At 40.9% G+C, this 13,845-nt stretch overlaps 1 protein-coding gene across 5 annotated transcripts in view; it reads right to left on the bottom strand.

Moving 5' to 3' along the window:
• The window catches only part of dmxl2 (Dmx-like 2), a 44,208-nt gene extending 32,251 nt beyond the window's left edge, over positions 1-11,957 (bottom strand). For 3 of the 5 annotated variants that reach the window (XM_061034266.1, XM_061034283.1, XM_061034274.1), the window contains exons 1-9: positions 11,602-11,957; positions 4,065-4,190; positions 3,730-3,801; positions 3,541-3,619; positions 3,123-3,267; positions 2,124-2,190; positions 1,828-2,000; positions 529-709; positions 230-410 (exon numbers count right to left, since the gene is read on the bottom strand). In XM_061034266.1, the coding sequence (XP_060890249.1) occupies positions 230-410; positions 529-709; positions 1,828-2,000; positions 2,124-2,190; positions 3,123-3,267; positions 3,541-3,619; positions 3,730-3,801; positions 4,065-4,190; positions 11,602-11,688 (1,111 nt within the window). In that variant the 5' untranslated portion in view covers positions 11,689-11,957. The remainder of the gene's footprint in view (positions 1-229; positions 411-528; positions 710-1,827; positions 2,001-2,123; positions 2,191-3,122; positions 3,268-3,540; positions 3,620-3,729; positions 3,802-4,064; positions 4,191-11,601) is intronic. The other 2 variants (XM_061034293.1, XM_061034305.1) reach the window with 1 other exon arrangement.
• Positions 11,958-13,845: the final 1,888 nt, after the last annotated feature.

Below are 13,845 nucleotides of genomic sequence, written 5' to 3'. Positions count from 1 at the left end.
CATAACTCGTGTCTTATCCATAACAAATTCTGTTATTGCAATAGTTAATAATTTATTTACTAACTCGTTTTTTTTTTAACAAGGACACAATAACAATGTAAAAGCTTTTACCCAGCCTCTGTGTCTTGCAGACACAGTTTGCAAGCAACTCAATGAAATGAAATTTAGCAAATTCAACAGTGAAGAAATATAGAAAGCTTGTGAGTCAGTCCAACCAAAGACACTCTACCTGTGTTGGGGTTAATACTGGCCGAGATATGGAAGTGACACAGGGCGTTGGCATGGTGTGCGATGTGGCGGTGAGTGTGTGCGTCCTGTGTGCCAAGCTGGGAGGGCAGCAGCTCACTGTGAGCCACCAGAGCAGAGGACCGTCGACGACCACGACGCAGATGCTTCAGGTGGTGGATTGACTAATCAAACAAAGCACAGGAATAAGACAGTTTGATGTTATTCCTTCATCAAAAACAGCATCTTTTATACTCTTTTATGATTCTTCCCTGGCAGATCTGACAGTTTAAGTGAGTGTACCTCCAAAGCATGCTGGATCTTGTCCTTGTTTCCTGCCAGGCCTGGCAGGCTGGAGCTGAAGGAGTGTGTGTTCTCAGATATCTGTCCCCCAAGCTGGCTGTCTTCTGGTAGCAGGGTCTCAGACCACAGCCTACACACACCATCCTCGCAGGATGTCAGCAGGACATTGCACACTGAACCCCTAGATAAGAACAGGAGAATGTTACACAATCTGTAATGACTTTACGGTTGATCTGTGTTTCCAAGGTTTATAACTGTTAAATGGTAAACCTAAATGCAATGCAGAATATTAGGAAATAAAGAGTTCAGTTCAGCGTCCAGACAAAACAGAATTCTGCATATAAACGCATGATGGAATCAGCAGGAGGATGTAGCTTCATAACCTCTAAAGTCATTTAGGTATTTTCTGAAAAACCCAATGCATCTAACAACACCCACTTTGGACACGATTCATTATGCTATTGAAAAAAAAGATACGATAGTGGGCATGCAAGTGGGAGGACTCAAATTTCATATCTGAAGATTTGGCTGCATGAGAGGAAATAAGCAGAGTGGTCCTTCTGCCTAAATCCATAAAACATTTCACATTGATAAACAAAACCAAAAAATATTTATAGGGTCTTGTTGGAGGCTCGAATGTGAACAGTGAATAGATTTGATCACAACTGTAACAGAAGCTGAATTATACTCTTTGCTCAGCCTGAGATCTTTTTCTTGAGGAGAAAGGAAAGGCAAAAATGAAATATGAGGAGAGACTGCATTAAATTAATGAAATCAGTCTGTGGAACAGCCAACAGAGCACTCTTTCTCAGTGGCTACTTCCAACACGGTTATAAATTATTGTTTTCTTTCTGAAAAGCTACAGAAAAGTCAAACCAATGCACAGTGACCAAGCACTAAACAGGGACTTAACAACAGACATAATGTACATCTGGCAGATTGCCTACTCCTGTTGTTCAGGTTCCAAGGAAAGGTACTTAAAAAAACAAGAAGAAATTTTGTGCTCAAACAGTCCGTTTGGAGATTTTCCCTTTGTGACATCACAAAGGGCAGTAACCCCTCCCCCAGATGGCTGACACTCCCACAGCTAGGTTTTGCCTTTTATGTCTGCCTTCTCACTGTAAACAATTGGGCATGGTGCGACAAACCCCAAGCCACCCAGGCCCTTCTAGAGGGGCGTGGTCAGACACAGCTCACTTACATTTAAAGCTACAGTCACAGAAAACTGTCAGACCTGGGAAGAAGACAAGCACGTTCTGGCAACGGATTTTGTGACACATTGTGTGTGTGGTTTCTTACTTTGGCATGTACTTGCTGGTCTTCCTCCAGGACATGCCAGTGACCGAGCGAGGGTGAGCCAGATAAACAAAGGAGAAGTGGACGAGGGGAGACTTTTTATCATAAGGGTCCTGGACCACCACTGCAGAACGCCAGCCCGTGGTGGGATACCACACCTTGAGTAAACAGTCATCCTGTGTATTCAAACAAATGCAAAAAAAAAAACATTATACACTATCATCACTATTGATCTCTCAGTTAAAAAAAACCTACTCTACAATTTGTTATATTTTTATGTGTTTACAGGAGTCGTATACCTTCCCAACGGTTGCAAAGTACTCCCCGTCAGGAGACCACTTGGCAATGTGAACAGACGCAGCAGTCCTGAGAGAGACACAAGCATAAACAACGGTATCAGCTAAATTCACTTCTCCACTGGAAATTCTCCTGCAGAAAGTCAGCTGTCAGTGTGTTTGGGCGGTTACTTTGTACGCAAGGTTCAAGAGTCATTTCAGAGATTACACTTCCTCTTCATAGTGAATTTCCTGGACATCAACATGTGTCATCAGATGGCAATTACTAATATGGTATTATATTTCTGTGTCTGTTTACACAGCTTTCAGCACATGCCACAGACTCAATAGAATGGCTTACAACAGTGCATAAAAGCCTTTCATGGGAGACAGACGATGTGCAGGGTTTGGGAAATCAGTAACAGCCTATAGGTTTTTATTAGCAAAGAGAGGGTAATTATATAACCTTCAAAGGAACGAATTGAAGTTAATAATTCAGGACCCTTTAATGTGTAAGAGAAAAAGTAAACATCAGCTGATGGAAAGAGACAGAAACATTTTGCTTCCATGTTACTCTTTAAGGGCCATGTACAAAAAGAGGGAAAACTGTGCCCATCTGTTCAATTCAACCAAAATTTTTAAAGAGAAAATTGACCTTAAACTTTGGTATTTTCACAGACAAGCAGAGTTTTTTTTTTCACTTCCAATCAATTGACATTTACAAGACAACAGAACAAGGGTTGAGCGTGGAGAGAATGAGGAAAACGCTCAGGTCTGCTTGACACTCTTTCAAATCAATTTACCGGTTAGCTTGCTGTCTGGCTATTTCCGTATTTGCTCTATGAAGCAATTTACTTCTTACCCACTGCTTCCTTGAATAAAATCTCTTGGCTCTTTATCAAGGAAGCAGTTGGTTTGTATTTCTGCTGCTGACCTAATGTACATAACCTTGGAGCAGCAATGTTTTTTCGGATTAATCATGCCGGATGTTTTTACAGTTTGCACAAAAGCAAAAAAACGTACTTGCACTGCCAGACACAGTTCCAGTCATTGAGGACAGGGTGGGGCTTGTCCTCTGTCAGCTGCCCATCCTCCTCTTCTATCAGGGCATCTGTAAGCGGAGGAGCCCACAGCTGGAGCCGTTCGGTTGCTGCTAGGATACGGTTCCCTGAGGACACAAAAAACACAATGTTACACACCTATCGTCCCACGTTGACTACTACAGAACACAGAACCACATGCACACTGTGACTCTTACATAAGGCTCTTTGTTCCAGACAAACAGTGTGTGTGTGTGTATGTATGTGTGTGTGTGTGTGTATGTATGTGTGTGTGTGTGTGTGTGTGTGTGGGGGGGGGCTGTAAAAGGATATGTGAGTATTGGGGATTCATTTTGTTGCACAGTGAGTTACTCCGTTAAATACAGAAAGCACTGGTGTACCTTGTGGGTCCCAGGCCAGGTTGTAGGTGATGGCATCAAGGAAGAACTGTCCTGTCTTTTGCCACTGATAGCTAAGCTTCTGTTAGCGACAGGAAATCAACACACACCATGCAACGTTATTGGCATACAAGTGGGATCACACCTTTAGACTGATTTTAAAGACGAAACATGTCAGACAGTTGTGCTTACCTTGTGGCGTTTGTTTGGGTTGGTAGAAAGAGGTTCAAAGATGCAGACTGTGTTTCCATAGGACGCAGCAATCTAAAAATAAAGAGCTGTGTTCATCATCAAAACATTACTCACCCCATCAGTGCTTCAGCCATTTCCCCAAGGAGAGGGGTAGGTGGGGAGTGGTACAGGAGAGCGAGGATAGCAATGAGAGTGTAGGATGGGCAGTAAAACGGAAGCAAACACAGAGCTAAATGTGCTTCTTAATGCTCAGGCTAATTCATAATGTCTTCTGGCTGGATGGAAAAATGAAAACTGCATGTGGGAGTGTGTCCGACTGTGCAGTCAACACTTACCCTGCCAAGCTGGTGGGAACACTCCACACAGCCCACCTGTATGTTCCCATTCTGAGCTCCAGGGATTATCTGTACACTGTCAAAATCGCTCGCCAAGATCACCACATCACACCCTGAGCCGTAAGCCTGAAAAAGACAGACAGATAGGGAGGTAGAAAATCAGATCAAGCAACAAAGACAAATCCCCTGAAATTGGAAAATATAACTGCAAAACACTCCCATATTTTAAGCAAGTCTGGGAAATTCCTAGATCTGCACAAACTTTATTGAAACTATATTTCATGCATTCTACTGCTTTACGGCTCTGCCCACTGAGTATTCACCGCTTTGAATTTCTATTTTCTAGGTTTAAATAAAATATAATGTCGTATAAATGACTAATAGCAGACCATCATAGGACTCAAAGGCACTTACATGAATATTGCATTAGCAGGGTGAGATATTACAAGAGGATTAGCACAGCATGCAAGTTATCTTAAACCACCATGGTACTGGCAGGTTGTGTTGGTAAGACGAGCACACAAACCTTGTAACACAAAACTAGAAAGCACCAGAAGATGCTGTTTTTCAGAACCATTGTGTTAAAAAGCATCATCTAATCGTGCAAAGTGTAGTATAGTAGTATAAAGCAGACTTGCAAATGCTCAATGAGCAGAAATATGTTAAGATTTGGATTATGGACAGCGAGGTAAAATTATACAGTGGCTGCCTCTGCCAGTTTGGAGCCACGTGCAGAACAGCAGCAGCACAAGCAGCACCTGGGAGACAGGCAAGCTGGCCTCAAAGTAACAGTGCAGTCAGGATGACGGCTTGTGTCTTTTATTATTCAGGAGAACAGGAGGAGAGGCTGGGAACCACTGGGTCAGTAAACAGGAACACATTACAACCAGTGGTATAATCTGAAGTGACAGTCAGGGATAGAGGTACAGTGAAGATTGTGATAAGATTATACTCGGCGTATTACAACATTGTATGTAAGAGAAAGGGAAGTAGACGAGGTGCTGCGTTTGCTATACTATTACTGCGGCACTCGCTCCTTCCTGCACATTACAGCTGGAATTAAAAAGCGGTCACCGTCACGCACTGTCTAGGACTGCTCTGCACCTCCCTCTCTCTCTTTCGCACACATACACACACTAAAGAAAACGTGTCAGTCCATTAAGTGACAGCAAGGTAATAATTTGAACCCTGACAGGACCTTGTTTCAGGCTGGTAAGCAGGAGAGTATCTGCCTTAAACAGGACAAACATCATTATTGCTTCTTCTTTGTTCTTCTTGATCCACATGCACACAGAGCGGACAGAACAACTAAGTACAGAGTGATGGCCAATAGGATGATCCATTAGTAGCAGCATAAACAATAACACATGGCATAGTGGTAAATATTGACAACTTTTAAAACAAGAATGGGCGATTTCACAGCACAAGCAAACAGTTAGGACTTAAATATCACTATGTTTCTTCATTGACAGGACACTCTGGGTCCATTTAGAGATGGACTGTTCTTATGTTTGTTTTGGGGGTCTCTTAATATAGAATTGGGTATTCAAAGTCATTACTAGAATATTAAATCTCCCATCACCAGTGTTTTAATCATGTTGACAAAAAAAAGTACACTTCGGTCTAAGCACCGGATTTTAAGAGTTCTGCTTGCATGGCTACTTTCATCTACTAAGGGGCAATAATATTGCAGATACAGGCCGAGGTTTTTAAAAAGAAAGTTAAATAAGAGATGAGAAATCTACGTCTATTTGTCAGCAAAAAAAAAAAAAAAGCCCCTCAAGCAAGTAAGATGAAAGCATGAAGGTCTGCTGGATGCTCATTTTAATCAATATGATGTTAAGTTAGCAGTCAGAGAGAGGGATATATATATATATATAATATATATTTGACTCAGCAAAACACAGCATTAAGGAGCCACTGATTCTGTCTATGAACGTACTCGGCTAAACTTCCAAGTATCTGAAGCTTATAAAGCTGCTGACTTAATGAGCGCAGCCCTGAAGCAGCAAGACTTCCTCCCCGTCAGTCATGAAAGCTGCTTACATCTAGACTGTTGCTGCCTGTGGATACATTTCACCTCTCTGTAACACATTAACATTGACAAGGCAGTTACACTTACACAGTGGCCACAGTAACAATTGCAATTTAACTGGGTGGCATGGAGAGTGAACTACATTAAGTAAGTCAGTATACTGCACATACACAGTGAGGCAGGTAGAAAACTGCTTTTCAGGGTTAATAATGTTTGTTTTAGAAGAAAAGAGTAATATAATCATGTTTTGCGGAAATGAAAGTAGATATGAAGAAGCGAGTGAGGGATTGCTTCTGCCTTTTCTTCTTCTAATCCCGTGGGCATGAGCCACAGCTGCTACCATGTGTACCAATGTTATGTTAGTTAGCTAGATGACTTTTGAGTTGCAGTCTAAAGCCTTAGCTGCACTGAAAAGCATGAATGGATCAACTCTGGCCTGTAGTAGCTTGATGTCTCTCTGTCAGTCTGTATTAAGACGTTATGCCTGGCAAAGACTACAGCTCAGACCTGTAATGTGAACCCAGCCCACTGTCTATAGTTAGATCATATTGGCCCTGTGGTTTTTTTCAGCATGACTGCAGTGAAGCGTCAGGCATTAACAACCAAATATCACCAAGACCCGCTTCAATCCATCTCCAATAGTTTTTTGTTAATGACATAAAAGAAGACACGAACCTGATCAATGTTTTTAATTTGGACCGGCTGCAATAAAGGGCTGAAGGGATGATGTATTCATTATGTCAACACAGAGGGGAGCATCACCCTGGTTACCTCGAAAAAAGAGCCAGTGGGATTCTTCTATTGCCTTCTAATAACCGCTGGTAGGGCTGCTCAGTTATGGCAAAAATCGTAATCCATTTATTAAACACCATTACTCTAATTGATTTACAACATCTGGATCACATGTACTTCTTGAACTTAAACACTCTGAACACACAAAAAAGCAGTACATGATTATACACATGATTATAATGTATGATAATAAATATAAATACATGAACTATGTTTTTGAGGTATTGGTGATGAACTCTTGAGGCCAAAACAGAACAACAAAAACATGACAAAACCAACACGGCATGCAGCGCAGTAATCCTTTCATCTCGATGATCTTGTTTTCATGATTGTGGGGAGACGACATTGTAATTGAAATTGAAACTTGATTAATTGCCCAGCACTAACTGCAGGAGCTTTATGACACACAAAAGACAGTTAAGTTGATTCAGTAGGGATGTAATGATTCACTCAACTCACGATACGATTCACGATACTGCGTTGACGATACGATTCTCACACGATTTATTTTACAAAATTATAAGATGACTGAAAGAGATTCCTTTAATTTTTTCATGAAAACACCAATGCACCTCGTAATCTCCTTGGCTCTTGCAATCGTTTGGGCGTGGGGCTGAGAACCCGCTCGTCAGTGGGATTTGGCCTTGGTGTCGATTAAATGCAGCATCATGTTGGTTGTGCTGTTTGTGTAGTTCCATGTCTTCTTACAATATTTTCACACAGTTTTTGTCTTGTCTTGTTATCTTCTCACCTCTTTCATTTTCTGTCTTGGGGAAGCCAAAAGTCCTCCACACCTCCGGTTTAAAAGACGGTGGTGCGTCCCCAATTTCTGCTCTACAGCTTCTTACACTCACGATATTATTGCGATTTTTGTTTCAGAGTACCGATGTCAACCGTGACTCCTTTGAATCAATTTTCAACTGCCTCACGATCGATTAATCTTTACATCCCTATGATTCAGCAAGAAAATCTTCACAACTGAAAATCACCTTTATAATGTGTTAAGTGTAAATGCAATAGCCAGAAGTAAAACACTACCGTCAGGCGATCGATGACCTTAGCCCCAGTCCCATGACTTCCCAACTGGGTTTCAACTTCTCTGTGTTTGGCTGGATGATGACTAATGTCCCCAATGACCTTTAACTCTTTAGTCTCATTTATCACTTTACTAATCGGCTACAAGGTTGGTATTTATATACTGATATTTTTTAGTCATTTGAAATAATTTGACTTTGAGAAGGAACATTAAAAACAAAATCCAGATATTAGGACTGATTTCTGTCCGACTATTTTGCTGCAACTTTGGGGATCTTTAGTTTAGGTTGACATTTCCACAATGGGTCAAGTGAACCATTTCTCACTCTGATTTGGAACACAACAATCAAACCTTATCATTGGTATAAAACATATTAGCTGTTGCTTGAAATGCATAAACTGTAGCATAGAACCATTTTGCCGTAACATCTTAGTTTCCTGTTAGTTTGATGGTTGGTAGTGAATTGATTAAATCAGAGAATCTAGGTCATTCCTGATTCAATTGCAACCAACCTTTGAAGAACATTGCAACACCTACTAACAGCAGTTTCACTCTATTAGACGGCACTCTGTCTCAAGGTGCATTAATAACAATGTGTTTTATTAAAAGGGCCCCTTGTTATGAACCTGGGGTCATTTAAAATAAGCTAAATGTATACTTGTACAACATCAAAAGGTTATTATTGACAATCAGAAATTAAGTTATCTCAAAAAAGATCCCATCTGTACCTGTCTAATATGTGACAGTATCTTGGCAGTAACACAGATCAGGATCAAGATGCAGAATAAGAACAAAATTGAGAGGAATATGCAACCCTGGTGGGCGTATGTACTCTCTCTGTGTGCTTTGTAGATTACACGTGTATTCTATTTTTAGTGGATCACACATCTGCAGCTCTGCATATCAAACCCACCAGGCTCTTTTTTATCTTCATCGTACATCAACCACAGGTGAAAAAAAGAGTTCACCAACAGAATCTCAAACTGAGACTTACACAAGCTCTCGACAGAACAATGTCATCAAATTATCAGTGTTTTTTAAATGTAATCAACACACACAAATCACACTAAAGAGCTGAAAAAGATACACAACATTTTTATCACTTCACTAACAGCAGAATTTAACCATTTGTACTTCTTTCAATTATTTAAAATAGCAGTTTATGTAATGACCATTGCAGTACTGAGTTTTCAACCATCATTATTTTTTCATGGTGAGAAGGAGCACCATTTTCTTCTCCCTAAATAATGAAAAGATGCCTTCTATTGTTGCCACTTAGTTCCTTCACACTCCTACTCAGTTCTCAGTATTCTGACAGTAGGCTTTCAGCTTAAAACTATCCCCCCCCCCCCCCCCCCCCCCCCCCATTGGACTGCTGATGACAGGGAACCTAAGATGTATTGTTCATCATTTCAACTCATTTGAACAAACATCATGTCTTTCAATTGCTGTCAATATGTCAATCCACATTGTCGAGCACAATAGAGCACAGAAAGAAATAGCAGAGAGATGGAAAGATTCCAGATCCAATGAAGCTCATGCCAGCTAATTTGAGCTGTTATACTCATAGTATAGCTGTAGGTTAGTCGTGTGTGTGGGTGAGGGTCTGGCCTAGGAGCCCTAGGGGTCAATGTGAGTGTAACTGCTTTGGACATGATGTCTAGTGTTCTTCAAATATCCTCTCAGACACACAAAGAGAACACTAGGCATCAGAAACTCAGGCCCTGTGGCAAAGTGGAAGGCTTTAGCCCCAAAACCCGCTCTGTCCTATGTTGTTGAGCCGATATGACCCTGGGTGTGAAGCCTGCCTGTTTTACATTCAAACAGCCTTGAACTGGGGTCAGTGAAAGGGGAAAGGTGAAAGGGGGAACAGAGGGAAGAGGGAACGAGATATAGTTGGCTGTATTCAAAGAGGAATCAAAAAGGATGTAGGCGAGGGTGTGTGTGTGCTTCAAAGAAGTCCAAAATATATAAATATAACAACAAAGCACCACCTCACTAATAGACAGCAGGAACACAAGTCCACATTTGGCAGCCATTAGGCAGTGTTCTCAGCTTGAGGGAGTGGTAGCGTGCACCATAGCAGCTCAAGAATTGAAAGAGAGCCTGCATTGGCAGAATTGGACTAATGCAGTCATATTGCATGCGATAAGAAAGCTGCATCTGTTTATTATTATAACAGCGATAATCAATGTAGTCGTTGTGGAGGAAGAAACCAATGAAATAATTACCCATCTTCTCCTACCCAATCATTAAGACTATCTGTTTGTATAAGGCTATGACAAAGTAGTCCTATATTACCTTTGTGGCAAGATCTTATATGCTCATGGAGACTTTATATTTGTCTTTATATATAAAAAAAAAAATTCAGGATGACAACACAAAACACATTATTATCTTTTACTTGTTTTAAATCTATTGACAGCTAATTCAGCTTCCAATAAAGTTATCATTCATCTTCTGCCTCACTAAAAGAGCTGACGCAGGATGAAACAGTTTTGCTCTCTACTACATCCTACCATCTACCTCAAGCGATCCATTGTAGAGAAAAATGTTGCGACATTTGTTTGGCGTTATGAACTGTTGTGCACAATTTTTCAATTCGCTATTACAAAAGAGGCTGTAATATAATAGTGCTCTTCCCATGCTTCACTGCACTAAATGGAATATTGACTGGGCTTCTTGGTGCTGTCAACTTGAGTCACAAAAGAGAAATGTTGGGACTTGGGCCAGACCTCAAGACAGACAATGCATGTATATAGCCCAAAGAGGTCAATACATAACAGACACAGGGTTTAGTTCAACAGAATTTGATCAGCAGGCGTACAAATACATCAAATATATTTGACTGGCCACACATCAACTCCCAAATGAGCTGGGTCAGTGCACATCAGTTAAATAAATCTAAGTATAGTCTATTTCACGTAGCTCAAAAGAAGACAGATGGCACCACGTTTTTTTTTTAACATTATTTTCAACCAACAATAAAAAAAAAAAAAACACTCAGCCATCGAGCCCTCCAGCTCATGTGTCCATATAAGGCTCTCTACGTCATGACTGGCGCAGCTGATGCGAGGATGACAGCGAGCTAATGATCCGTGAGGAGGATTTAACGCCAAATGGTAGCAAGCTTAACTAGTTCTGCAACTGCACAGATATAAAACACAGCTTTTTATACCCTGGGAAATGTTGTCGTAGTTACCTGTAGTAGCACATGCACTGCAATTTATTACCCGAGTGTGTCCCATTGCAAATACTTGTAATGGGTGCGCAATAGGGATTCCCTTGCAGTAATTCTCTCGTTACCAGATGCTGCTAAAGGTCATTTGAGTGGCTAGCGTTAAATGTCTTTGCGGGCAATAAATAATATAACATGTGGAAATAAGAAGCAGGACATTAACGTAACCAATGAGGAGCAAACTTTACGTGTCAAGATGACTGCTTTACGGTAAACGATAGAGGGGGCTCGTAATAAGGACGCCCCGGGTACTCACTGTTTGTGCGGCTTGTCAGTGCGGCAGCTTGGCTAGCTTACTACCCGGTTAGCCAATGCTTTAGCTCGCAAGCCAGCCAGAATTCAGTCAATGCTAGCTAGCTCACTATCCAACTAGCTAGTCAGTGGTTAGCTTCAATGGGTGTCATCAGGAGCACCTAATATCAAAATAAAAGCTCACCGTGAAGGGAATGTCATTCACGCTCCCGACTGAATAGCAGCAATCGCCAGGGTTTACTGCTCCCGTCAGCACCTGGTGCAGATGCATTTTCCTTCTCTTTTAGCAGCAGATGAGGGGAGGGTTTTTAATTATTAATAACGAGTCCACCCTTTCGGTTTCTCCATCGAGCAGCGACTGGGAATTCCATCAGTAATGTTCACGTCGTCCTCGGCCCTGGCAGCGTCGTCTTCCTCCAAAAAAAGAAGAACGGAGAATTGGTGTTCCACCCCGTGTAAGATTGGGAGTTCACCTGGCCCGGTGATCCATTCAAACGTATAATATTGGCCGTCTGTCTCCCCTCGCTGTCAGCACCATCCCTCTACGTTTAATCGTGAGAGAGAGAGCCAAGGCAGTGGGATCTCTGCAGCGAACCTGACATGCGCGTTCACGTCGTTGTCAAGGCACGACCGAATGACCATAGATAAGTGTAATGTAGAGAGGGATGCATCAACTCGCAACTAGCGTTTATTTCTTTATTGACGTTACTCCTTGAATTAAATGACACATTTTTTACACTGCCGTTTCCATTCTTCCAAAGGACTCGAAAATATATTTCAGTGTTTATCTGTGTTTCTTTCTGGGGCACCGTAGAGCCGATCTAGCATTGCAAATCTATGTTTACGGCGCTCCAGTTTGTAGAGCCAGCAGCCCTCTGTCGACGATTTCAGTTCATTGATCATAAATGTAAGGGTTTTGGGATAAACCATAGTCAAAACTGATGGGGTAGTAATTCTGCCAGTGACTGAAAATAAGAAAAAAAAACTGTAGTCATAAAGCAGTGTTATAATGCAGCTTTGAAAATCTCCCTGAATTAGCAGAAGTGTAGTTTTGTGATAGGCATGTGTTTTTGGTAGCCTAGTTGCCATCCTCATTTAATAATCAAGACTAATAAGGCCACATTGCTTAATATTGAATAAGCACATAAGCTAAAGACTAGGCTACCTGTTTCCCTAATACATCAACTTTACTAATTGAACTGAATTAAATACCACATTAGGGAACTCTAATCTTAAACTATTAGTTAAATACTTAAATCAGATATGGCCAAGAAAATAAACATTTATTAATTCAATTATCTGCTATAATCAATCAATATCAGTCAGTTTTTTTGTGATGTCCTGTTTTTGTTGTTCTTCATTGGAAGAAATTAAAGATCTCTTCAGATATGAAATACCAGAACAGACAAGACATTTAAAGGTGTCTCCTTGGCCGTCTGGAAAACTATGGCTCCTATTTTCCTCTATTTCCAGTTGTCATATAGTTCAAATACATTTTTGAAAATAATTTGTTAATTTATTTAACATTAAATTATAATGACATGCATCCCTAATGTCTCAGCTACACCTTATGACATTAATGACATTAAATGCTTGTTATAATGGTGTTCATTACTGTGTGACATTTTACAGAGAACAGAGAGTGAATGCGTTACACCAAGCTGAGGTCGACTGCAGCTGCAACTGTCCCTCAGCCTCCTATCTACCCTCATTCATCTCACTGATGAGATTTAATGGAGCAAATCACCATTATACTGTTTATCCCCTTCCCTTTTGTCCCCCCTCTCACACTCTGTCCTTCATTGTCTCTACATAAATGATGAGAGGACTGACAGCAGGGATCCATGGTGGGGATACACAAACAACACAACCAACCATCATAGTATTGACCTACTTATTTTAACCACAGTGACATCATCAGTCAAGGCCGGCCTGCCTTCAGCCACCATGGCACATAGGACAACAGAAGAGAAACTGTGAGGCAGAAGCCCAGAGAGAATGTGACACATACACATAAACAGTGTCAAAAACAATGGCGGGGAACATTCATCTTGTAGCACGTGTAATCCTGTGTGCATCCATTTAGCATTTGGTGTCTCCCATTTTTTTAAGCCATGAGCATCAGACTTTTCTGTAATCATATGGACACAATGGCTGATGATTACCTGTTGTCACAACTGTGCAGCTCATTTCGTATAACCTCTGATTACACTTCTGTGTTCGTTTTATGTGCACCAGAATGCTCGGACAAATTCCTTGTGTATATGCGTTAACCTACTTGGCGATAAACTGGATTCTGATTCTGTATTTCATTTAAAGATGGCTTTTAAAATTCATTCAAAAGTACTTCATAAAGGCAGAAAAATTAAATGCACCAGTCATACAAATATCAGGTCTATCAATACCAATCGATACAATTTGTTAAAAA

Source organism: Labrus mixtus, chromosome 1 (genome assembly GCF_963584025.1).
Source record: "Labrus mixtus chromosome 1, fLabMix1.1, whole genome shotgun sequence".
NCBI lineage: Eukaryota > Metazoa > Chordata > Actinopteri > Labriformes > Labridae > Labrus > Labrus mixtus.
This window is presented reverse-complemented; position numbering and strand designations above follow the sequence as displayed.